Here is a 27,106-nt window from a genome sequence, read left to right on the forward strand (position 1 = left end):
GTACTAAAAAGAATATTCGCAGAATGTGTAGCTCATCATGAAAGCTAGATCTGCTGAAATTCCCTTTTCTACACAACTGTTCAAGGTGTAGGAAACCTGCCCTCTTTTACATCTGGTGACCCTGCTTTTATCTCATGATTATATCCCCTCTTATATCTCCAGCATCCCTTCCTCAGCACCCTCACCTGAGAAACATAATGCATTTCAAACGAGTCAATCTGTTCACTGAGAAACTGAAACAGGGGGTGGAGAATCTGTGGCCCTCTAGTGGCCATTTGACCTTAGCTCCCATCAGCCTAAGCTAGTATGATCAATGGTTATGGATGGTGGGAGTTGTGATCCTTCAATACCTTGAGGGCCACAAAGTTCCCCAATGGCATTAATGCTCTGCTTCACCCAGGCATGTGTATTGCTTGATTTCTGTATGCATCGTCACTCCCTAGCAGTGACTAGGAGCTGAAAGCATGGCCTTCTCCTTCCATACAGATACACTAGGGAATGCTGCCTGAGAGAAGACATTGTGACAGTCCCTAAGGTGTTAAATTCCCCTTTCCCCACAGGGATGTTTCTGACACCTATATTACAAAGCTTTCACCTTTGCTGAAGACTTATCTCTTTGCCCTGGTTTTCGACACCTGAGATATTTGTATTTAGGATTGTAAATTGTTTCAAATGGTTTTAATCCTTTATTGTTACATTGTGGGTAGTATTTTGGGACGATATGATGAATGGCAGGCAAGAAATCGATAATCAATGTTAATAAATAACACTTTCTCCTACCTCCTCCAATCTTAGAAAATATGTATCAACTCGTAGAGGCCTTTTCTATCATAAGCACCCTTGCTTTAGCATGCAATAAAATGAATTTTTGCAAATGCAAATACTGAAACGGTGTTTCTGTGTCCAAGAAGTTCTTAAGTGTGGAGGCTGTGGCAAACTCTGTCGTGTGGGTAATGCACTCTGTGCATGCCCAGAGAATTCCTTCTTCATTCTATGGAAGTGGTTAGCTGTGGAAGAGAAATGAGTACTTGTGTCTATGAAGTAATTCATAAGTACTGGGCCCCTGCTTTCCTTCTCCTTAAAAATCCCTGGTCCTGAATGTGATAACTGTGCCCCTAAAGGACCACGTATGTAGCCTTGTGGTCATTTTGGACTCACAGCTGTCCATGGAGGCACAGGTCAATTCTGTGTCCAGAGCCACTTTCTACCAGCTCCATCTGGTATGCTGACTGAAACCCTACCTACCCACGCACTGTCTTGCCAGAGTGGTGCATGCTCTGGTTATCACCCACTTGGACTACTGCAATATGCTCTATGTGGGTTCCCTTTGAGGGTGACTCAGAAACTATAACTAATCTAGAATGCAACTTCCAGACTGGTGACTGCGAGCAGACACCGGGAACATATAAACCAGTTCTAAAAGATTTACAGTGGCTCGCAGTATATTTCCAAGCAAAATTCAAAGGGTTGGTGCTGACCTTTAAAACCCTAAATGGTTCTGGCCCTGTATATCTGAAAGAGCATCTCCATCCCCATCATTCAGCCCAGATACCAGGTCCAGTTCTGAAGGCCTTCTGGTGGTTCCCTCACTACAAGAAATGAAGTTACAGGGGGCCAGGGACAGGGCCTTCTCGGTAGTGCTGCCCTCCCATCAGATGCTAAAGAGATAAATAATTATACAACTTTATAAAGACATCTGAAGTTAGCCCTATATTGGGGAGTTTCTAATGTTTGATCTTCTTCTTCTTCTTCTTCTTCTTCTTCTTCTTCTTCTTATTATTATTATTATTATTATTATTATTTATATTCAGTTGGAAGCCTCCCAGAGTAGCTTAGGTAGGATATATCATGATGATGATGATGATGATATTTTGGCCCATTTATCCAATCTCTTAAAGTCATATTGAATCCCAATTCTGTATTCTGTGGCATTAGCTGCACCTCCCAGATGTGATGAGCATAATCTCAATTCCTGCATCCAAGTATTTCATAAACAACGGGCCCAGGAAAGAACTTTGCAGCACCCCACTTGTCACTTTCTTCCAGGGTGATGAGGAACCATTAGTGAGCATTCTTTGGATTCAGTCAGTCAAATCCACCTATCCTTGTCCAGAAAAGAAAAGAAAAGAAAAGAAAAGAAAAGGGCGGCGGCGGGGGGGTGGGGGCGGGGAAGAGTTGCAGAATGGAATGGCAACAGAAAACCAGTGTATCAAATTACAATCCTACATCACTAAGTATCACATGATATTTAAATACCCCAGGCATTCTGTTGGCTTAGCTGAGAAGTGCTTGTACTCTGAACTCTTGGTTGTTGTCACTGTTTTTCAGGGCTGAACATCTCTGGAAATTGGGCAGATAAGTAGATAAGAGCAGTCCCAGTGAAGCCTGCCAAGTGTGAAACCTGAACAAGCAGAGAATTGGAGTTTCTTTTTCTTTTAAAGGGCCAGGATCATTTGCTCAAATAATGGTGACTACAGTTGTTCCAGCTGTTAATACATTCTGACACATCATCTCACTGATAAATTATTGTCCACAGGCTTCTTTCATGTTGTGTTGCCAGCTTTCATTTCCCTCTCTAGGCTCTCTAGCAGTCAACAGTGAAAGCTTATCCATATCTACCCAGAAGAAAACATTTGCTCCATATTTTCTGACCCATCATCACCCTGGTATATCCCCGTGCCTTGGTCTCCCCCCGTCATACTTTTGGGAGTGCCTTCTGGATAGTTGGAGGTGTTGAAGTTGTTGGCAGCATTTGGTTCCCTCTCTAGGCACTCCAGAAGCTTGATGCATATCTGACCCACCAGGGCTCATCTTACATTCAACATGCAGAAATATTAAGATTAAAATTGGTTGGGGCATCAGCTGCTATTTAGCTTCTGAGAACTGCACTGAGTGAGATAAACATCAGGTGGATATATATACTCAAGAGTCCCTTGACCAATGAATGAAGTTGAAAAGTAAGAATTTCCCAATTCAGAGCTGGGAGAGTGCCTAACTACATTGGAAGAGATCCCTATTTACAAGGAGAGAGAAGTCACATTGCCACTCAAAAGCTTGTGTGCTGGAGAGAGATTCTGCAACCTTATGGAATATAAGTGGGATCTCACTAAGCGTAAGTGATCAGAGGAGACCAGGATAAAGTCCTTTCCCACCTGAAAAGCTACTCTTGTTGCTGTCATTCTTTCTTATATATACGGTAAGTAGGAAATCACCCTAATCAGTCTTGCTCTGAGTCTGTTCTTTTCATCCATACAGTCCATAAACTAATATAGGGTCCTTTTGTACCTTTCAGCAGTAACAAGATTTGCAGAAATCACCAGGTGAAGATAAACAATATTACCTTCTAAGTTTTCTCCACCACTGGCTCTATCTACACCCCTCTCATTGGTGTTTCTTTCCCTGATTATGGAAATATGTTTAATGTTTGTTATTGTAGTATGTATTTTCATGTCTTTATATTGTAAAGCACCCTGTAATCTTTGGATGAAGGGTGGTATAGAATTTTTACTAACAACAACAACTGCATTGCTAAAATTTGGAAAAAATGTGAATGTCAAAGGACAGCAGCGTTTTGGTTTGTACACTGTTTCAGACAGCCCTGATTTCATGGATTCGCCTTTAAATGTGAACTGAATCTTATTTCTCCCTTATCCCTAATTTCAGCCCACCAGCACTACTACCTGAAATGGTTCACTCTAGACCATGAGGTTCTACTACCTCATCTTGTATATGGCCTTGTTTTCATCCTACACAAATAGGCACCACTTTAACATTCCCCATTTATTCCTCCTCCTCCTCCCCCTCCTCTCTGTAGATTCCAAGCCACCACCATGTGGTCCTTCAAGGTCTCCTGCTCATTGCTGGTGCATCTGGCCATCCTTCTTGGGCTTCTGCTTGTGCGGTCCGGTGAAGGACAGTCCCGAGAAGCTTTTGTTTGGAAGCACATAGATTACCCCAAAAGCTACCCAACATCCCACCCTGACACCTATTGCACGCTGATGATGATGCAGAGAGGGATGACTCGATATGTTTGCAAAGAGACAAGTACCTTCATCAACGACTTCCCCATAAGTGTCGTGCAAGTGTGCAGAGGGAGAGCGACTCCTTCAAGTAACTACTTTGACAGCACAGACTCCTTCGATATGGTCATCTGCAGATACACAGGTGGCCCACCTCCTTACAACTGCAGGTACAGTGGCAAACCCGCACACTTACGCATTCGTGTGACCTGCACCGGCAACCATCCGACTCACTATGTGACTCAAAGGACATAGGCAAATGGTGATGCAACTCATCCTCCATCTACAAAAGCCAGAAGCTGTTGGACATGTGGGCCCAAACTCGGTTCTATTATCCTGCATACTTTCTCCTTGATGTATCTCTGTAACATATCCACAATACAAACTTTTGCTGCTCTAAGAGTCATCTGCTTTCCCAGGGAACCCAGGTAACTGTAGTTCTTCAAGAAGCAGCTATGGGAAATACCTTTGGGTGACATTTCTTCATCCCTTTTCCTTTTGGCCTCTCTGGGTATCTTTTCCCTCTTTCCACCATGATAATGAAAGCATCACCTGTTGCGTCCCCTCCTCAGCATTTTCACCAAACAACATGAAATTTCTAAGCAGAAGTATAAACGAGCCACGTTTGTTGCACCAAGGGATGAGTGACAAATTCATTTTGATTCACATTTTAATGTGGCACTGCCTAATTCACACCCTCCAAAACTGCATGGGAACCAAAACATTCGAAATACATACTTCTCTGAATTTTGCAATACAGTTCTTCATCCGAGTTATGCTGACCAAAATGAGTATACTAAGGGAATGTGAGCGTAAAAATGCACATATCTGTGAAAATTATATAAAGAAATGTATTGTATTCGGGGGGTACTGCTTGCAAAAATGTGTATATTGAGGAAATATGTACTAAAATGCTGATTAACTGGAAAAAATAATAATAAACTGGAGCAGAATTTAAGACTGGAAGAATGAGAAACCGGGAGAAATTTATATGAACAGATTTGTCCATCCCTATTTGTGCCTTGGCACTAATTTTAATAGCTAGATAAAGAAAGTGTTGCTACAGTGGTACCTCGGGTTAAGTGCTTAATTCGTTCCGGAGGTCCGTTCTTAACCTGAAACTGTTCTTAACCTGATGCACCACTTTAGCTAATGGGGCCTCCCGCTGCTGCCATGCCGCCAGAGCACGATTTCTGTTCTCATCCTGAAGCAAAGTTCTTAACCTGAAGTAATATTTCTGGGTTAGTGGAGTCTGTAACCTGAAGCTTATGTAACCTGAGGCACCACTATACTCACTTCCTACCAATAGCCTAATCTGTCTTTTGTCCTTTTGAGCTGACAAGATTAAAAAACAAAAAAAAAAATCTCAGTACTGGAATGTTCATAAACTTTCCATAGCATTTCAGGAGCTGAGTCAATGGACTAGAGAGACCTCATTCCTACCAGATGAACCCAGATGTGGAGCATATTTGCAAATAAATACGTGCTCTTTGGCATATTATAATCTGATGTGCCATACGCTTTAATTTGATACAATAGTTTCTCTATAATTAACACATTTCTGAGGTCAATTGCTTAAAAATTGCTTTAACTTTGAAAGGAGGATATATTTGGTAGCTACACCTCTCACACAGGTGGCCCACAGCTGCTCTCCAGTGTTCACTATGTGGCATCATACTCCTCTTCTGTTCTCATAGGTAACAAGCAATAAGCTTAGTAAACATCATATGGCATACACCAGGCATATGAAGGGGGGCGGAGGGGGCGGGTTGCCCGGGCACCACTCTGGGGGGGGGTGACAAGATGGCCCTCTGCCTCCCCCAGCTGTAGAGTGGCCCAGGGCGGGCGCGCAGTTATTATGAGTGCCGCTCGCGTAGCGTCCGTATGGGCTGCAGCGCGTGCGTAGTCCGTATGGGATGCTGTGTGTGCGCAGTCTGTACAGACACTGCATGTGCACCGCTGGGCAGTTCGCCCTGTCCCTCGGCGCCCCTGGGTGCTGGAGACGGTTCCTCCGCCACTGACACCAGGCATGTCCCAAGTCCCTTTCGAGGGCCTAATCTCGTCGAATTAATCTGGCCCCTGTGGCAGTATATGTCCTGGGGTAAAATCCTTTAAAAAAGCTTCCAATTAAAAATTGGGGGGGGGGGAGCTCAACAACTTCAATCCTCAAAAAAGCGTCATCAAATCTGGCCCTCTTTGAAATACATTTGGGCACCCCTGACATACACAGATCAAGTATCTACACTACTGTGAAGGGGGGGCAAGTGTAGTGAAAAAAATGGTTTTAAGAAAGAGGCTGCTGATTGCAGAATTGTTAAATCATGTGCTACATGCTTAATCATGTACTACGCATGCTTTCACAGACAAGACAGTGGTTTTTAACATGGAGACTGCATACCCTGCAAATGTCCTGGAAAAACTGGGGCATCCTGTTTTGTTTTGTTTTATCACGAGAAAATGGCGGCCATTTTGGTTACCATGAGCTCACAAGATTTTGTGGCACAATTTCCCCCAATCTTGTGTGGCTCCTCAAAATGAACATTTTTGGGGAGCCATGGGTGAAAAAGGGCAGCAACTGTGGCATGGAAATGCGAGAGATTGCAGCAATCAAAATGGCCATCATGCTTCTGCAATTAAAAAATGGGAACATGGTGTCTGGGAAGATGGCACCCCAGATTTTGGCTTCCAAGTGCTAGAGGGCTGTGAAGTTGCCAACCACTTTTAGTACTGCTAAATCAAGTGCCGGTGAGTACTATACACATTTCCACTTTCTCATTTTTGAAGGCTGACACCTACCGCTTTTCAAATTGGTTACATATTTGTTGTGCCATTTAAAAGGAAGTTCTCTTCTGCAGAATAATTGTGTGTACATAGGTAATAAACAAATAAGGAAGTTTGCACTAAAAATTAAATAGATTTGCATGCAAATGTAAATTATTAACAACACAGAACTGCATACCAAAACTGCTCATAGTGCTGTTATAGAAGTTGTTTGCTTGCAGCAAATCTAAGAAAGGAACCAGTGAGACTGTCGACATGCAACAAACATTAGTAAAAATTACATAACATAAATTCAACAGTAAAAGGTAAAAAGGTAAAGGACCCCTGGACAGTTAAGTCCAGGCAAAAGCGACTATGGGGTTGTGGCGCTCATCTTGCTTTCAGACCGAGGGAGCCAGCGTTTGTCCACAGACAGCTTTCCAGGTCATGTGGCCAGCATGACTAAACTGCTCCTGGTGCAACTGGACACTATGTTGGAAACCAGAGTGCATGGAAATGCCCTTTACCTTCCCGCCGCAGCGGTACCTATTTATCTACTTGCACTGGTGTGCTTTCAAACTGCTAGGTTGTCAGGAACTGGGATGGAGCAACTGGAGCTCACTCCATTAGGGGGATTCAAACTGCCAACCTTCTGATCGGCAACCCAAGAGGCTCAGTGGTTTAGACCACAGTGCAGGAACACACCCACCCTAAAATGAACTATATTAAGTTTATTTTCTAAAGTGAGAAGTAAGGTAAAGGGACCCCTGACCATTAGGTCCAGTCGCGGATGACTCTGGGGTTGCGGCACTCATCTTGCTTTATTGGCTGAGAGAGCTGGCGTACAGCTTCCAGGTCATGTGGCCAGCATGACTTAGCCACTTCTGGCGAACCAGAGCAGCGCACGGAAATGCCATTTACCTTCCTGCCAGAGCGGTACCTATTCATCTACTTGCACTGGTGTGCTTTCGAACTTCTAGGTTGGCAGGAGCAGGGACTGAGCAACGGGAGCTCACTCCGTTGCAGGGATTCAAACCGTTGACCTTCTGATCGGCAAACCCTAGACTCTGTGGTTTAACCCACAGCGCCATCCACGTCCCAAAAAGTGAGAAGTATAGACCTACAAATAAAAAGAACATATATTCACACGTAATGGCAGCCAGTGGCATTCCACAATACAGCAATGACCAAACATTTGCCAGCATATTTCAAAGCTACATTTGGTTGATGAACATTTGAGACACACTGAGGAAGTATTTTAGTTGTACTGTTGCACAGCTGCAGTTCCCACCAGTGTGTGTGTGTGTGTGTGTGTGTGTGTGTGTCTCCATTCCAGGACCAGATCACCAAAGAGGCAGCTGCCCAGAGGTGGCACCACTGCAGGTGTCCTGTTGCTGTGCCACCGGTGGAAATTGGTGGCGGTAGCAGTGCCAGCTTCCGCTTCTTCACAGGCGCTGTTTCATAATATATTTCATTAAGGTGATTTCAGTTAAAATAAATAAAGTGATACGGTGGGGGGGGGGGACACAACAAAGATACATATACAAATGAAAATATACCCCCCCCCCAAAAAGCAATAAACGATATTCCCATATATTCTTGTATTATTTGGTATAGTGTTATTGTCCTAGTGCTTATGTAAATGCTAATAGCCTACTACATTTTGTATAAGCACATTCCAAATGTCATCGTATTTATCCATACAGAGTCTGTGCCTGTAAGCAGTCAGTTCATAAATCGCCAGTGATGTCATATCATCAGTCCATTGACTGAAGGGTATCATATCTTTATTTTTCCAATTCCTCAATATTCCTCCTCTTGGCCACCATCAGGGCACGGAAAATCTATTTCCATTGCCCCATTGATCATTGCCATACTGCAGGTATATAGTTCAATAAAATATTCTCCGCTGAACGGTTTAACTTTTTCTGCACAGTCATAGTTACACAGTCCAGCACTTTCTTCCAAAACTTGTTAAGTAAATAATACTGTACAAACATGTGTTTCAGAGAGGCATTGTTCTTGCCACATCTCCACACTGAGCTATCTTAGCTAACCTTTTTTTTTTATACAACCGTAAAGGGGTCCAATAAACTCTAAATATTATTTTCTGTTGTATTAGTCTTAATTTTAAATCTAGTGACACCTTAGGTATTGAAGCTAGTACATTTTCCCAGTGTCTGGGTAATAATGGAAGTTCTAATTCTTTATTCCAATCATCTCTTACAGTCTGCATATTGAACGTGTGTATTGCTTAACAGATATCCATAAAAAGTAATTGCTGGCTTTTTATTTTTGAATGAGCTGTCCAATTGCTCCAATATCTCAGGTATCTTGGAAGCTGAAAGGGCTGACGATCCTAACACACTTGTTAGGAGATGTTGTAATTTAAGATATTGCCATTGGGCTGCATCTGATAGAAGATATTTTTGTCATAAAATAGCAAAAGTATAAAATTCATCTTCCCCATCAATGAGTTGGTCCAATGTCAATACACCTGCTTCCATCCAATTTTTACCATATCACCATATGTTTCGCAATTCGTAGTGTGGGGTTTCCCCACAGAGTACTGTATTTTTCGTCCTATAGGGCGCACCGGCCCATAGGACGCACCTCGTTTTTTTGGGGGGGAAATGAATAAAAAAAAATTATTCCCCCCCCCCCAGCTGCAGCTGCCGCCCCAAGCTTTGCGGACACCCGCCAGAAGCAAGGGGAGCCCTCCGGAGGGCTCCCCGTGCTTCCGGCGGCAGGGTGCCGCCCCAAGCCTCGCGCGCCCGGCGGGACCATCCGCCAGGCGCGCAAGGCTTACCGACACTAGCCCGAAGCACGGGGAGTCCTCCGGAGGGCTCCCCGTGCTTTGGGCGGCTGGCTGCCTCCCCAAGCCTCGTGCGCTCAGTGGGACCTCCCGCCGGGCGCGCAAGGCTTGCGGACACTCGCCCGAAGCACGGGGAGTCCTCCGGAGGGCTCCCCGTGCTTCCGGCGGCAGGCTGCTGCCCGCAAGCCTTGTGAGCCCGTGGGAACTCCCACAGGGCTTGCAAGGCTTGCGGATAGCTTCCTGAAGCCTGGAGAGCAAGAGGGGTCAGTGCGCACCGATGCCTCTCGCTCTCCAGGCTTCAGCAAAAGCCTGCATTCGCCCCATAGGACGCACACACATTTCCCCTTCATTTTTGGAGGGGAAAAAGTGCGTCCTATGGGGCGAAAAATACGGTAAGTTTAGAATGTGAAAATGGATAAAAATTGTTTTTATTAGCCAATATATTCCATATTCTTTTAAGTTAAGGTTACCAGACGTCCTCGAGTCCTGGGGACAGTCCCTGGATTTACAAATCAGTCCCCATACAAAATCCATTGATGATGAAAAGTGTCCCTGGATTCATTGAAAAAAATCTGGTAACCATATTGTAAGTGATTTGTTTCCAGAGTCCCCTGAGATTTCAGATATTTTGATCCTAATATTGCCCAACCAGCCCAAGGTGCTACGTACATATATTCTAGGGTTGCCCGCATTGGAAAATTAGGGCCAACAGTGGGATTCAAATAATATTTAGAATCTCGCGATGTTGTTTAATGGCATGAGCCAGGGGCTCTAAACAAATATTACAAAGCAAAGGTGAGTCTGGTTCATTGAGCCAACGGCTTCCAACCACAGAATGCGAACACAGCATATATATATATATATATATATATATATATGGGTCTGGTGACTTCTATTTCAGTGTATCTGAAGAATGTGCATGCACACGAAAGCTCATACCAATGACTAACTTAGTTGGTCTTTAAGGTGCTACTGGAAGGATTTATTTATTTTTTTGTTTTGACTACGGCAGACCGACAGAGCTACCTACCTGTAGCTACAGCTATTATGCATCTTCTTAAGGCACATAGTGATAAGGCACATAGCAACAGCCTTTCTTAGCAATGAGGAACTACAACACAGCAATGAGGTACTGCAATATACTTTCCCTGAGCATGGTTGCCACAAGCACACCCATTCCACTGGCATTTCCTTTATATACCTTATATAAAGACCTATTTTCTCAGGCTGTTTATGTATGTTGATCATATCTACAGTATTTACTTTGCCAGCACCTGACAGAAAGAAATCCTTTGGATGCTAATACGCAAATTTTGTGGTTTTCAGGGGGCTTGGTAATAACCCTTTTCTCTATTTATCTGTATTCCATAGAAGGACAACTGCCCCACCCCTCAAGGGCTATATAAGAATGTAGGCAGCAGCTGGGGAGACAGCCTTGCTTGTGCAAAAATATCCATCACTTGAAGGGAACGGAACTTGGGTAAGTTGGATGTGACCACAAATTCACTTTTGACACTGTGGTCACTGATTTATATTTTGTTTGGGGGCTATCACTAGCAATACACCCACCCATCTACACCTTTCTGCCAGCAAAGTGCCCCCGAGTCCCCCCAGGGGATTTCCCTCTTCTAGTTCAATCCTAAATGGGATAGGGTGGTGCAAATTAGTAAGTTGTCTTCCACTTCCAAACATGGCTCTAGCCATGGAAGAAGTTATTTGTGGTTGAGGTGATTTACTAGTCATTGGCTCCATTGGGATGGGGGTATTCAATACACCATCTCAAGGCAGGTGTTGAAGAGGACCAAATCCTGGCACCTCTTTGACAAACAGTGAAAGCTTTGATCCAGTGGATTGAAAGCCACCTTCATCCTGAGGACATTCACTTTGGGGAATGAACAGTGGAGGTCTACCTCAGCTCACCAAACTATCCAAGCCCTTCTGCCATTAAAGTTCTAATTTGCCAGAAGATAGGTAACTCTGTTTCTTCTAAACTTCCTGCATGCACAGCAGAGATCAAACTGTTAGTATTACTCTGCTCATAATATAAAAGTGGATCAATATAAGTCCCCACAGATACCATTCACTTCAAGCAACTGTAGAAAGGTGGGTATTGAGGTAATATTATGCACACATAAGGTAAAGAGACCCCTGACCATTAGGTCCAGTCATGGCCATCTCTGGGGTTGCAGCACTCATCTCGCTTTATTGGCCGAGGGAGCCAGCGCACAGCTTCCGGGTCATGTGGCCAGCATGACTAAGCAACTCTGGCGAACCAGAAACACTGTTTACCTTCCTGCCTGACCGGTACCTGTTTACCTACTTGCACTTTGACGTGCTTTCGAACTGCTAGGTTGGCAGGAGCAGGGACCGAGCAACGGGAGCTCACCCCATTGCGGGGATTCGAACCGCCGACCTTCTGATTGGCAAGTCCTAGGCTCTGTGGTTTAACCCACAGCCCCACTTGCTTTTCTTTCTCTTTATCTCTTCTCCCTCTAATCTTTCTACTTTTTGGAAGCTCAAATAAAGGAGAATTGTGATTTAAAATATAGAAAATATTTCATCCTCCTTCCTTCCATCATCACTTTGAATGAATGACCATCAACAAATAGACCAGCTGCACTTATGGTATGTTCCTCTTTCCCAAAGGTCAACAGGATGATGGGATTCACCATCAAGTTAAGCTTTTACCTTGGAATTCTGGTCTCCAGTTGTTTCTCAGGAGGTGAGCAGAATACCAAATTACCCAGAAGTCTGCTTGGAGTTAAGCAGTCATTAAAAAGTACTTCTTATATTTTCAACAGAGAGTAGCCCAGCTCATGCTACTAAGACAAAGGAGCAGGATTTTCAAAACAGTACCTTTGAGTTTAAAATATTCAATGGAATCCTCAATTGTATTCACAAAGAGCAAGCTTCTTACTGCTTTGGTCCTCCCTTTCTACTTCTTTCTCCTCTCACTTTACAGCCAAGGCCAACTCCTGCCCCAGGGACTGGATGCAAAACCAGGGCAACTGCTATGCATATTTCGATTATAAGATGTCATGGTATGAAGCTGAGGTAAGAAGCATGCCTCACCTACCAAACAATAATTGTATGTATGTTTGTGAGATTCCTATCAGATTTCTAGTTCCCTTGGAGCTGTGGCTTCCAATTAGCTAAGTACTGTGGACCCCCTGTTTTTCAAAAGTCAAGTCATGGACACCCTACTTTTGAAAAATTTGATGTCTCTATTGTAGTTTCTGTTATGGGATTTCTGTATTGAATTTCTCCCTGATCTGTACTGGTGGAATATGATAATGCTGGCAAATCATCTTTAATTTCTTCTCCATTCTTAGATTGAGTGCCAAAGTTATGGCCGTGGGACTCATCTTGCCTCCATTCTCACTGAGAAAGAGGCAGCCTTGGTGGCCAAGCACATTGCCACATACCAGAAAAAACCAAGTCATGTCTGGATTGGGCTCCATGATCCCCGTGAGGTGAGTTGCCTTCGCTTACTCAGGTCATTGTCACAGAGAAGTGAGCTCTTAGAATCATCATTCCATACGTATCTTGAAAATCACCCAGGATGAATCTCATACACTACTTTTTGATTCTTTTCTATGGGGTTCCTCCTCTAATATCTCAACCATAACTGGCAATACCCATGATCTTGGCACTCCTCATTACAAATGATTGCACAATCTATTCCATCTCTTTCACGCAGAATGGGCGTTGGAGGTGGGCTGATGAATCAACCTACAATTACCAAAACTGGTATCCAAATCAGCCAGGCAACTCAGACAACAAAGAGCATTGTGTGGAACTGATATTTAGCACAGGTGAGGAAGCCATTTGCAGGGACTAATATAAAGAATTGACTATATTCTGTTCTCTTCATCAATTTCCAGGATTTCTACAGGGGGGATTGCTCAGTGGGTTAGAGCATGGTGCTAATAACCCCAAAGTTGCAGATTCAATCCCCGTATGGGACAGCTGCATATTCTTGTATTGCAGGGGGTTGGACTAGATGATCCACAGGGACCTTTCCAACTCTACAGTTCTATGATCTCACTTTAAACCTAGAACCATCAAAATCAATGCAATCTGGGTAGACTCTAGCAGCTCAAAAGCATACCAGTGCAAGTAGATAAATAGGTACCACTGTGATGGGAAGCTAAATGGCATTTCTGTGCACTCTGGCTTCCATCATAGTGTCCCGTTGTGCCAGAAACAGTTTAGACATGCTGCCTACATGACCCGGAAAGCTGTCTGTGGACAAACGTCAGCTCCCTTGGCCTGACGAGAGATAAGCGCCACACCCCATAGTCACCTTTGACTGGGCTTAACCATCCAGGAGTCCTTTACCTTTACCTTTTACCTTTTGACTCCAAATATGAGTTGAGTGGATGCAACCCTCAGCCTGGTGCTTCTCTGTTTCAAGGTTCACAATTTAATATATCTGTAGCCCAGGCCAGCAGTGGTCCCATTGCCAGTCATTTAGGGTAACTTTCAATCACACCACAAGGTGCATGGTTTCTCTACAGTCAGTCGTCATACTTTGACTGCATGTGATTATCATCACTTGCATATTTTATCCAGAAAACAGTGGTTGCCACACATACTATGGTTTGGATCATCCCATCGTTTTTCTGCTATGTTTCTTTAAGAAATGGTTAGGCTTAAAGAGCATGTAACACTTTGAAGTGTTGTAGGTGAATGGCTTGTAAATTATTGGTCAGCTAGGGGTCAAGCCTGCAATCTGGTTCCAATTCCTTATTCCTACTCTAAGCTACATGCATGGAGGCAATAAACAACTGGGCAAGTAATTTTTGTTATGTCTTCGATTATATCTTTTGTCTTGAATTTTAGGTTTTCAGGAGTGGAATGATAGAGCCTGCGGAGTTCGGAACAACTTCGTCTGCAAACAAGAACTCTGAAGGAGATGGTACTTCAGAACTATGTCTGCTAGGAAGTTGCCTTGGCATCAGAAGCCTTTCTGATATAATTCCCTCCTCCCCCATCCCTCAACATAAATGTCCAGTTGTTAATCATCACTTTCAAAATAAACATCCCTGTAGAGATTATCTTCAGTTTTTCCCTTAACCTCAATAAACTTGCTTCCATGCATGTATTTCCTGGTGCAATGCTGTCCTTCTCTGCCCATCCATGCTAACAGCTCCCCTTCTAAGACCACTAATCTCAAGCAGGGGCAATCCTTGAAACTCCCTCCCCAGGGAAGCGAGAGAACTATACCCAAACAGGGGCACCCTAGCACTAAAAATGGCAAGACCACACGCTACCTATGTTGTGGGGTGCTAGACCAATTTCCAGCACGCCAAAAGAAGGCTCAAGACAACAAGATGGGTAACAGCTAATCAATGTAATTAAAACAAATTAACAGAACCAATTAGTTCTGGCCAGATGAGCTGGATCGATGGATCTAAACACTCCCATTTCTTGAGCCAACTGCCAGAGTCATGCTTTGGTCATGCAGCAAGGTTCAAGGAAACTCTTCTGTCCCCCACGTGCCACTGTGTGCTCCCAGTGTATGGACCCAGCATTCACACTGTGGCTCAGCTGACTGACGTTCATCCCAATGTGCCTTGCAAGCCAAACCCCACACTGGCTCTGATATTAAATTGATTGTTTCCTAAATCTACTCACCCACCTGGACCAAGTGCCAATGAACCCAATTCAAACAAAAACACCACTATACAGTCACACAGACAACACACAAGAGTTGAAAGAGGCAAAAAGGAGAATACATGGGCCAATTAGTGTCACCCCTCCAATAATAGGTTCTTACTCAGTCTCCCTAAAAAGGCTCACACTACAAAGGGTGGGAGGATGGGTGTCTCAAAGAAAAGAGGGGAGAGTGTGGGGTGGAAGAAGCTTAAATATCCTGGTCCCCTATAGGGCAAAATTCCCTCACATGGTTGCCCACATGCCTCCATAATGGGAGAGACCATCTCTCCTCTTTTTCAAGGGGAGCTTAGTGTGGTAAATGTGCTACTCCAAAAGAGGGGGGAACATAAGTTTTAGACCAGAACCCTTCCCCTAGAAAAAGCTGTCTATAACTTCCAGTGCAGCCTGTGTAGGTCTCAGAATAATATGTGGGAAGGGGAGATACAGTGCTTATTGCGGCTATTCCCTGCCTACAAAGTTAATATAATATAACATTCTCAGGCAAATATCTCTCCTCAAAATCAAATGTTTCCAAATTCACAACAAACAATGAGCCTCTGGGAACAGGGGAATGCAAATTCAAAGATCAACAGCTTTAGGAAATTTTAGAAGAAGACACTTCAACACTATTGGAGGGTTTCAAGACCTGCATACCAGAAGGAGTGTCTCCACCTGCATCATTCACCGTGGACACTGAGGTCCATCTCTTTTTTAAAAAAATAATAATAAATATTTATTGAACTTTTAAGAAATACATAGAAAAGAGAAAAAAGAGGAAAAGAGAGAAAAGAGAGGGGGTAGGGGAAAAAAGAAAGATAGAAAGGTACAAAATTACATAATAAAGAGCAAAAATAAAATCACAATACATCAAATACATCAAAACACAAAAAACACCAACACAATTAAAAACAAAAACAAAAAAGGAAAACTCCTCCGATCTTTAACCTTATCTTTCATTGACTTATTTCCTCGACCTCCTCCCACCTCCCATTTTTGTATTCCAGTTAATAATTAAGTCGGCAAATCCTAATTAAGTCGGCAAATAATTAAGTCAGCTAATCCTTAAATCATTAAGTTGTCTTAATTTATTTTAACCTTATCTTACCATCAAAATCTTAAAATTTATCTATACTTAAATCCTTATCATATTTCTACTAAAGTCGTATAATTTCATTCCACCATTTCCCAACATTCCTTAATTATGCTATATTTCTCTGAATAAAATTTTTTAAAAATTCCCAATCTTCTTCCACCGTCTCTTCTCCCTGGTCTCGAATTTTGTCAGACTTTACTATCAGTTCCATATAGTCCATCAGCCTGGTGCTCTTCTATCCGAGGCTCTTAACTCTTCTCCCTGTCCTGTCTGCAGATTTCTTTTGATGCCAAAGATTAGGTCCCAAAGGGTTTCCATCTTAGCAGCTCCTTGATTCCGTCTCAGCAGGTTTGCCCATGCTCCATATTTGAAACTGTAGTCCAAAAGATGTTTCAGGACATACTCCAAAGACCCTTTGAGGCTAAAGGGCTCCGCATCTCCAATCTCTCCCCCAGTGCCTCCCTCCATAGGGAAATCTACCCATCTTCCCTTCTTCTGTCCAAGCAGGGCACCTGACTCTCAAGCTCCATCACCTCTGACTTCAGCTTATGTCCATCAAATTGTTTCTGTGTTGCCAAAACCTCCACTTGAGTTTCTTGAGATACAGAAGCAGTTTGTTCCATCATCTTCTCCAGAGCTTGCCATTTCAAAGTGGGTTCCTGAGTCGCATCCCGAGTAATTCCTGTAAAAATGTTCACTTTTTGTTCCAAATCAGTTACATTTTGTCCCAAATTGTCAATTTTCTTTACCGTCAAGTCCGTCTTCTCATGTAGTTGTTCCAACAGAGCACTTATTTTGTAAAATGCATTCACTAGAACTTCTTGTTTTGCCATTCTTACCCAAGGTCTTATCCAAGGTCACTTATTTCACACAGTCCTTAGTTCTTAGTGGAAAATTCCTTGATTCCACTTCGCTGTTACAACAGTTTCAAAGGCTCCCTCTATAGGAAACAATTTCTATTTGTATCTGTCCTTATAAGTCCAAGTCCAATAACAAAGTTACCATTCAACTTTCAGTTACTTTTCTCCTTTTTAAGTGCAGAGGAAACAATGAAAAGGATATATATCTCTTATTCAACTGTCCATCAGGATGTATTCCATTCCCAGTAAATAATTTTCTCAAATCGTCGGTCTTATTGACAGCCCGATCCCAGGCTCGAAACCTAGTGACATTCAAATCTTGGCTAACGGCATCTCTTTCACCCTCTCAACTATGGTAATCCTTCTTCCTTACTAATCTCCCTTTACTGTTCATCTCAGGTCTAAGTATAATGATGTAGATTTTAGGGAGGAAGATGCAACCCAGTAAGCCAGCAGTAGAGGCCAAGATCGAGAAGATCTCCACAGCCACCATGTATTTCCCTTTGGTGCTCAGATAAGTGGGGACAAAGGACAGCCAAACACTGCAGAAGACCAGCATGCTGAAGGTAATCAACTTGGCTTCATTGAAAGTATCAGGCAACTTCCTGGCAAAGAAAGCAACAGAGAAGCTCACAATGGCCAAAAGACCCATGTAGCCGAGAATAAGGTGGAACATGATGTCGGAGCCTTCATTGCACTGCACTATGATCTGCCCATCCTGGGAGTGCAGGTCAAACTCTGGGAATGGGGGAGAGGATGCCAGCCACCCAAGACAGATGCCAGCTTGAATGAGAGAGCAGAAGGTGATAAGGGATCCTGCCAGCCTCTTCCCAAGCCATTTCCTCAGGCTGTTCCCAGGCTTGGTCACCATGAATGCCAAAACCACAGTGAGGGTTTTGGCTAACACACAAGCAACAGCAATGGAGAAGACGATGCCAAAGACGGTTTGCCTCAAGACACAGGTCACCTTTGTAGGCCTGCCAATGAATAAGAAGGAGCAGAGAAAGCAGAGAAGCAGAGAAGAGAGCAAGGTGCAGGTGATGCCCCAGTTGTTGGCTTTGACAATGGGAGTGTTCCAGTGCAGACCGAAGGTCCCCATCACAACAAGTGTGACCAGGGAAAGCAGGAGAGCCAAGGAGGCCAGAATTGCCCCCAAGGGCTCCTCATAGGATAGGTAGCTTATTTTTTTCGGAATACATTGGTCCTGAAAGGCATTTGGGTAGTGATCATCTGGGCATTTCTCACATTGATCTGCATCTGAAAGTGAGAAGCATGCTTTTAGCATTTCTTGAAGCAATAATTATTAATATTATTGGTACTGTCTATTATGCTGCACGCGGAACATATTAGTCAGCTGATGAACCAAAGCCTAATTTTTCAACTAAGTGGTGGTTCATCTCTGAACATCTCAGCTGTACTAATCAATCTATTCATATTTCTTTGTCATGGTTGCAGTATACAGATTGATTTCAGTGGTTCCCCCTTAAACATGTCTATCTCTGCATCTAAGCTTGTGGCTCACTGTTTCTTTTTTACACTTTCCGTAATGGAACTTGGGAGTGCATGAAACAGCCAGGTAGCCTGTCATCAGGAAAATCTATATTTGAAAACAAATAACTGTTCCTAATGATTGAAACTGTGTGGATACAATAGAGGAGATAATTTACTATTTGTTAATAACAGAAGATGAAAATGTGTTGGCTGCAGTTTCAATGGTGAGAAAAGGAATCTTAAACATTTCTACCCAGATGTATGTCATGCTGATCTCAATGGTGCTTACTCCCATGCGGATGTAATTGCACACAATATACTCTAGAATGGCTGTCGAAAGGGGAGGGGAGATTAAAAAAGAATATGTATCAGTAACATAAACACATGTGCTTGGCAACCACGACAGAAAATAAGCAGACATAATAAGACTAAGACATGGATATCTATGTTGGAGAGGAAGATGGGAATTCCAGTTGACTTGGGTTCCTTCACTTACCCTTCTGGACTGAAATCCTCCCTTTAGGGCACTGAACACAGTCATAGCAACAGATTTGCTTTCCCTGCTGGGCAAACATACTCTGTCCAGGGTGGCAGCTCTCAACACAGGTGGAAATGGGCAGCATCTAATGGTAATGACAAGCAAGGGATTTTGAATGGAATAAGCTCGCTTCTCTACATAAATCTTATTGTCATCTATGTCTGCTTTGCAGCAGAAAAGTCACAGGACTGAAATTGGAGGATGGCTGTCAAGCATATGCTCCCTGGGCAAGCATCAGGCCCCCTGATAAAGATGCTTTGTGCTGTCCCTGAACCATTTGTCCTGCCCAACACATGTCTGAATGGCAAAGAGAAGGTAGTGCCAACCTTCTCCCTCTTGATTGATTGTTTCCTCATAACCCAATGCTGATTTCCTCCTAGAGACGCTCTCTTTTAAAGTTTAAATAAGAATAATTTTTTATTTAGTGTACTTGAAGTTGCAGATTAATATATACAATGCAGGTAGGTGTTACTTACATTGCTAATATATCTTACATAGATTTTTATCTAAGATAAATACTGTTACAGACTGACAGAAGCACAACAGAATATTCCTGCTGCTCTAACTGTTTAGACTGCTCATATTTGCCATAACTGTACAAATTGACATAACTATGCCCTTTTAAAATGTGTTTTTTATATGTCGGTTTTAATCTCTGAACATCCCTGAGACTTCTGGGTATTGGGCGGTATATAAATTCAATCAATCCATCAGTTAATTGCCTCAGACATATGACAGCACAGGGTTTTATAACCTTCTGTGCACCAGGACTTTTCTTAGCATTAAGGATGCTTTCATCCCACACATTATGGCTCAGCTTGATGTAGACCAACATCCTGGGACAGGATATCTCCAGCACTCCATCCATCAACATTAGTGACCACACACTTCAGGTGGTGGATAATTTTCTTTCTACTTGGGCTCCACATGGCAGAGATTGTTGGCAACAACGCATTTTAGAGCACAACAGTCCCTTTTCAAGAGCTTTAAACACTTACCAATTCCTCACTCAGAAAGACCTTGTTCTTTAATCCTGATCTCTGAATTAGCTTCAAACTAGCTCTGGATCAACAGAGTAACAAAAACAGCATTTCATCAGTGAGTACCAGAGCTTCTCTCCTCACAATTCTCCTTTGTAGCCATTTCTGTTTTTCTGGATCCCCTGATCTTCACATAAAAGAGAATGATGATGGATGATGATTAAAACAAGAAATAGTCCCGCCCACCTGATTGAACTTGGGATTCCATGCGATGGCACTTCCATCCACTATGAACTCTTTTCCTGGGGGGGCCTGAGGGTCCACCCTCCCCACTCGGACTCTCTGGAAGGTCTCATTGGGATATGTGACCAGGTTGAGGAGATCATAGCCACCTGCCTGCTGCCCCTTCTCATCAAAAGATATTTCTTCCCCAGCACTGTTGTTGAAGTGGATGTTCTTCAGGAACGAGTGAAGCTAGATTGCAAGGGAAAAAACACAACAAACCTTGGAGGCTAATATGCCCTATCTTTCCCAGCATGATCTTGAGATGCTGGGGGTTGAACATGGGACTTTTTGAATGAAAGCAGATGCTCTGCAATTGAGCTGTAAGCCTTTCCAGTTTCAATATTAAGAGACATGACTTGGTATGTTTTTAACTTGCCATAGATTCTGGGTAATTCAAAAACCTCCTCCATTAACATATGCAACTGTCTTGTGCTGAGTCAAACCATTGTTCTCTGTAGCCCAGAACTGTCTACTCTGAATTGCCACAGTTCTATACGGCATACATCTGAGGTTTCAACCCAGTTCTGATAACAGAGGGCACTCCTGGCCCTTGCACAGTCCCAAGTAGGAGAGTCCTGGATGGAGTAATTTCAAGTGCTTTGAATGTGCAGCATGCAATGCATGTGGCCTTTCACTGAGATCAAGTCCTTCCCAATGATAGGGCTCAGCAGTGAAAATCCCCAAGGCCTCTCCTCCATGCCAGGGCTCAGCTGTGAAACATATGAATCAGTAATAATAACTCTTGTGCATCTAACATTGAGGAGAGTAGTTGACAGTACCTGCCAGGGCTTAACTTTTGGCTGCATCCATCTCTCAGCCAGTACTTTCTGTTTGGCTCTTGATGAATACATGCTATGGAGAGCATGTGCTACTGCATGGACAGCATTGTAGATGGTGTAGCTCTGGCTGGACATTTCCATTTCAAACACGGGTCCAGTGAGTTTCTCCAGCTTCTCCTCCCCAGTGCAGTGTTTCTGATTTGTGTGAATTAAATTGTGATCTGGGAATGAACAGAGAAATGCACTGGCCCAGAACTGCTGGATGAAATAAAGATTTGGTTGCCATGGATTTATGGTCTGTAGAAAGTCCTGAAACCCAGGAACTGGATTTGAATGGAGTGTAAATGACAAAGTGCCATTGAAGGATTTTGGAGGAAATTTGCCTCCAACCAGCACTGCAGTGAAATCCCATTGAGCTGTTGTAATCCACACCCTCTCCAGAGGGTACATAAATAAAATCTCACAGGAGACTAAAACCAGTCTCAAACCCTCTAGAGACTGCCTGTCTCCATAGACAAGAATCACATTCATTTGCCTTTGTGTGAGAGCAAACATGATTGGTCTCAATTTTTGTTGAAGTAGCTCATTAGGTAGAAATTTTGTCACTAGTGGGATCACCAGTGTCCACGAAATGCAGAGATTATTTTGGAAAAGCCTTGGTCTGAGAGTACGAAGGAAGGTTTCTCCACTGTCATCATCTGAAACAATGAGGCCAATCCAGTTCCACCCAAACTTCCTGAGCAGCCAGACAATGCCATCATACTGAGCTTCTTCATTGGGGACCATTTGGAAGAAGGAAGGGAAGCTCCTTTGGTCACTCAGCCCTGGATCCAAGGAGCCATAGCTGAGCTAAAGAGAAAGGCATTCTCTTTTTAGGAATCCGAAAACCATCCATTTGTTCCTAGAAATTATACTTCTCTATTGTGGTGGTTAACCACCTGCTCTTACTTTTCTAAGTATGCAGCCCTGGTGTTATTAAGTCTCAGGACAGGAGAAGTTTCTAAGCAGGAAGCTGGATGCTCCCATGATTATAAGCTTTGCAGCATGAACAGGTTTGGAAGAATCAAAGATTGGATGATTAGTATTATGGGTTTATCCCCCCCCCCCAAATCCCAATGCAAATTGAGACGGCAGTGTTGGCAACACATAGCTAGGAGGCTTTAACATAATCATGTACCCATACCAAGTCTAATGTAGGACACAAGTGTAGAAAACATAATGTAATGGGATTGAAATCTAACCTGGATGCTTTTTGGGGTTTTCTGTGTATGTCTGGCCTTGTGGTTGTATCTATGTGTCTACACACATACCTGTGGAATCTTGTAGGTGTTTAATATATTGGCCATCTGAATGGAGTTTTGGGAGGTGAGCCCTCCAACGACAGCAATTAATTTATCTTCCCCATTACATTGGTAATTGGGTGGATTTCGTTGTCCCATGGAAAGAAGAGCAAGAGTGTTCCAACAAGTTTGCGAATGATTAAAAGCATTCTCATAAAATGTTGATCCCAGTGTGATGTTGGATAAGAATTTGGCATTCTTGTTGATCTCTTGCATGGCAAAGACGAAGGCAAGAACATGCTGGTAGTTTTTCGGGATCACACTGCAATGAGACAAAGAATGACTACAAACATGACAGAAAAGAAACTGTGTTGAAGTTTTCATTTTGATTCATGCATGTCTTTCACTTGGATGTTTCAGCCTACAGGACAATAACATTTTATTCAAACTAATGATACTACAGCAGTCTCCTAAGATATTATGATGTTCAGTATTTAAATGGTAGATTTAAGGGGAACCATTGTTGTGCTCTGGATAGTAATAATAATAATAATAATAATAATAATAATTTATTTATACCCTGCCCATCTCACTGAGTCTCCCCAGCCACTCTGGGCGGCTCCCAATCAAGTATTAAAAACAATACAGCATTAAATATTAAAAACTTCCCCGAACAGGGCTGCCTTCAGATGTCTTTTAAAGATAGGATAGCTACTTATTTCCTTCACATCTGAAGGAAGGGTGTTCCACAGGGTGGGCGCCACCACAGAGAAAGCCCTCTGTCTGGTTCCCTGTAACCTTACTTCTCGCAATGAGGGAACCGCCAGAAGGCTCTCGGGACTGGATCTCAGTGTCCGGGCAGAACGATGGAGGTGGAGACACTCCTTCAGGTATACAGGACCGAGGCCGTATAGGGCTTTAAAGGTCAGCACCAACACTTTGAATTGTGCTCGGAAACAAACTGAATGAATTGGTGAGGTTGAATATTGGAAACCCAGAAACAAAAAGCAGTTAACTTGCCAAGTTCAGTCAGGCTCTAATTCTTTCCCCACTTAACTAGGTTCAAAATCACCAACACAGTGGGATTTAATACTGAGTAAATCATTGCACGTGGGTGGTGCTGTGAGTAAAAGCCTCAGCGCCTAGGGCTTGCCGATCAAAAGGTTGGCGGTTCGAATCCCCGCGGCGGGGTGCGCTCCCGTTGCTCGGTCCCAGCGCCTGCCAACCTAGCAGTTCGAAAGCACCCCCGGGTGCAAGTAGATAAATAGGGACTGCTTACCAGCGGGAAGGTAAACGGCGTTCCGTGTGTGGCTCTGGCTTGCCAGAGCAGCGATGTCACGCTGGCCACGTGACCCGGAAGTCTCTCCGGACAGCGCTGGCCCCTGGCCTCTTGAGTGAGATGGGCGCACAACCCTAGAGTCTGTCAAGACTGGCCCTTACGGGCAGGGGTACCTTTACCTTTACCTAAATCATTGCATGTTCCCAACATTCCCTATGCCTCTTTCTTATACGCAATGTTCATGCCTACCTCTTGTTCTGCTGCTTTGTCCACCACCTCCCTTCCATTTATGAACCATGAAGTATTCATGGGAATGTGTTCTCAATTCAACCTGGGAAACAACTCTTTAGTATACCAGTGTGCTTTAACACACAATGTCTTTTTAGCAGCCCCTGAATCTAAGCCTGATAGATATGCTTTCCTTTTTTAAAAAACCTAAAAACAACTTGGGAAGCTAAACCTTCCTCCTCTTTTTTTATTCAATGGGATTCACTTCCCATATAATCGTGCAAGGGATTATAGGGTGTGATCACACAACCTTCCATTGGAAATTGCTTATTCCCATGTAAACATGTATTAAGGAAAGCTCTCCTTGATCCCAAATATTTGAGAGGAAGCATCCCATTGGGCTCTGTGGAACTGCCTTTCACACAAATTCGATTTAAGCTGCAATATGGCTGCAGCCACTTACCTGGGAATAAACACCACTAAGCTCAGTGGTGATTACTTCGAGTAGGTATGCATAGATTTGCCCTGTCAGGCTAAAAACTGATGCATATTTGGGGTGTGGAGCAAAGCCCATGGAAATGAACAAGGCTTACTTAAAAGAAAATTTTGGCATACGAATGGGTTGCAACATCTATGGGTTGAAGTATCTTGAAAACTTCAGCTGGGTTGTGGATGGGGCTCATATGGGCAAAAATCAGGGGCAATCTAGTAACCACACTTAAGCACTTTGGAATCCCCATAGATTTCTACAGGATTCTGGCCCTGTACCCACTGAACACAACGAAGGGACTTGTTTTCAAGTTAATGTGTCCCTACTGCTGGGCTTTGCACTTTGAGGGAAAAGGAGGGAATTGCAATTTATCAGACTCAAAATGAAAAGGTGATTTTTTGGTATCATCTAAAAGAATATCAAGTTGTAGGTAGTTCCACTTCAGTGTAGCAATACAGAAGCACAACAATGAACTGCGGGGGGGGGGGGGAGTAGAATAGCATTTCAAGCAAGTCCAAATTTGTATTGTAGTACTATGAATATGTACTTCTTAATTCTTTTCACAAGAATGAATATCCTACCTGAAAGACAACTCTGAAAAATATTGTTTACCCTGTGGTGTAGAGGGATCTGATTAGGTTGCATATGGTGCCTTAGACTGATGATGTTTATTTCTGCTAACTCAAGTGGTGGGACAAAAATCTGAATGTGCCCTGTGAAGGCTGACAGGAGAACCGAAGACAGAAGCCGATGCAGTCATTTATTTCATCAAGTCATGAATAATCAGTGGACCCAACAGAAAATTTCCCAACCAATAAGTAACTACTTAAAACAATAAAGATAAATGACCCCTGACAGTTAAGTCCAGTCGTGAACGACTCTGGGGTTGCAGCGCTTATCTCGCTTTACTGACCGAGGGGACTGGCGTTTGTCCACAGACAGTTTTCCCGGGTCATGTGGCCAGCTTGACTAAGCTGCTTCTGGCGAAACCAGAGCAGCGCATGGAAACACCATTTACCTTCCCGCCGGAGTGTTACCTATTATCTACTTGCACTTTGACATGCTTTCGAACTGCTAGGTTGGCAGGAGCTGGGACTGAGCAACAGGACTGACTTTCCAATCGGCAAGCCTTAGGCTCAGTGGTGTAGACCACAGCACCACCTGCGTCCCTAGCTAATTACTGAGAACTACTTACTAAGTAACTACTTACTGAGCAGATAATGCAGAGGTTTGTGCGTTCTCCATAAATTGATGTATTCCGAAGTTTGCTAGGGTAATGGATATGAATTCACCAATGATCATGTCTGCTGGGGGACCATATAAATTGGTTTGAATTGTTTTTTCCAATCTGCAATAGCTCAAAATCTTGCTAGAAGAACAATGCAGCAGCAACAGCAGGAAAAGCAGGTGGCGTGCTAACCATTCTTGAGCTGAACTGGAAGCCATCATGTTTACCTATAGTCACTAACAGCATTTCAGTCTTGGCTGAAGTTATAAGGAAACTTGGCTGCATGGAGGCATGTACCTGCCTCAAATCTACCTCCCTAACTGGATTCATGTAAGTTGATAGGACAGGCGCCTATATAGACTGCAACACAGGACTGTCACATTTGGAAAGGGCTGTTTCTGTGGCTTATATTGTGCCTGGCATCTGATTTGCCATGGGACATTTAAAAGTAGTGATGCTGATCAATAATTATAAAAATTACAGGGTGAGATATTTGTTTTGCTAAGGTCCTCAAGTCTCAGAACAAGCAAAGTTATTATGCCAATGAGATTTCTGCTATAGCCCAAGATCTTCTCCCTTGTGAAGCAGTGCCTTGGACAGTGGGCATAACTTTCTGAATGGAGAGAATTTGACACAAGTGCAGGGTAAAGAAAGAGGCTTGTTTTCTGTGAACCGCCCTGAGACCTCTGGGTATAGGGTGGTATATAAACTCAATAAATAAAAATAATAAAATAATGTACATATCCCTTCTTCTGATTCAGACATTCGCCCTTCTATCCAATTACTGTCTACTCTGAATAGCATTTATGCTCCATGGCACATCAAAGGGGTCTTTCTCCCATGCAACTTGAGCTTTATTAACTTCAGATGTTAGTACAGTGGTACTTTGAGTTACAAACCCCTCAGGTTACAAATGCTTCAAACTCTGCTACCCTGGAAGAGTTACCTTAAGTTGAGAACTTTTCCCTATTATGAGAAGAGAAATCATGTGCCAGCAGCACAGAAGCAGCAAGGGGCCCCATTAGCGAAAGTATGCCTCTAGTTAAGAACAGTTTCAGGTTATAACTAGAGGTATCACTGTAATTAAACTTTGTCCTTATGTATCTGAAGCTGAGACTGGTTGGGGCAAGCCAGTCAGATGGGCGTCATATAAATAATAAATTATTATTATTGTGTGCTCTGCTACTGAGCAATATCCCTTCACTGTAACCTGGGTGGTTAAACACTCTGTCATAACAGCAGACCAGATATCTCTTCTCTTCTTCTGCCTCCCTCAGATGCCATCCCACATGCGATTTTTGTCTGTCCCCACAGAAGCCT

The 27,106-nt window shown here is 43.2% G+C and overlaps 3 protein-coding genes across 4 annotated transcripts; 2 read left to right on the forward strand and 1 right to left on the reverse strand.

The window, feature by feature from the left end:
- The first annotated feature begins 2,978 nt into the window (after window positions 1-2,978).
- Window positions 2,979-14,701, forward strand: LOC310662819 (C-type lectin BpLec-like). Of its 2 annotated transcripts, none has more exons than XM_083409973.1 (6): window positions 2,979-3,196; window positions 12,241-12,316; window positions 12,557-12,648; window positions 12,927-13,067; window positions 13,295-13,409; window positions 14,440-14,701. In XM_083409973.1, the coding sequence occupies exons 2-6, from the start codon at window positions 12,250-12,252 to the stop codon at window positions 14,505-14,507; spliced, it is 483 nt and encodes a 160-aa protein (XP_083266099.1). In that variant the 5' UTR covers window positions 2,979-3,196; window positions 12,241-12,249; the 3' UTR covers window positions 14,508-14,701. The 2 variants fall into 2 exon arrangements, with proteins under 2 accessions (XP_083266099.1, XP_083266100.1); XM_083409974.1 differs by lacking the exon at window positions 2,979-3,196 and adding an exon at window positions 10,942-11,074.
- LOC310662227 (ribonuclease pancreatic-like) lies at window positions 3,831-4,274 on the forward strand (the record flags this gene model as incomplete). Its single annotated transcript, XM_083409000.1, has 1 exon — window positions 3,831-4,274. One exon carries the CDS (start codon window positions 3,831-3,833, stop codon window positions 4,272-4,274), a length of 444 nt encoding a protein of 147 aa, XP_083265126.1.
- Window positions 14,702-15,498: 797 nt separating the features above from the next.
- LOC310662228 (vomeronasal type-2 receptor 26-like) lies at window positions 15,499-25,860 on the reverse strand (the record flags this gene model as incomplete). The annotated part of the gene is made up of 8 exons (XM_083409001.1): window positions 15,499-15,579; window positions 17,843-18,185; window positions 18,945-19,029; window positions 19,196-19,322; window positions 20,464-20,691; window positions 21,282-22,130; window positions 22,592-22,883; window positions 25,769-25,860. The coding sequence occupies 8 exons, from the start codon at window positions 25,858-25,860 to the stop codon at window positions 15,499-15,501; spliced, it is 2,097 nt and encodes a 698-aa protein (XP_083265127.1).
- Between the last annotated feature and the right edge of the window lie 1,246 nt (window positions 25,861-27,106).

The sequence above is a fragment of the Podarcis tiliguerta genome (assembly GCF_965153285.1).
Source record: "Podarcis tiliguerta genome assembly, chromosome: 13".
Classification (NCBI taxonomy): domain Eukaryota; kingdom Metazoa; phylum Chordata; class Lepidosauria; order Squamata; family Lacertidae; genus Podarcis; species Podarcis tiliguerta.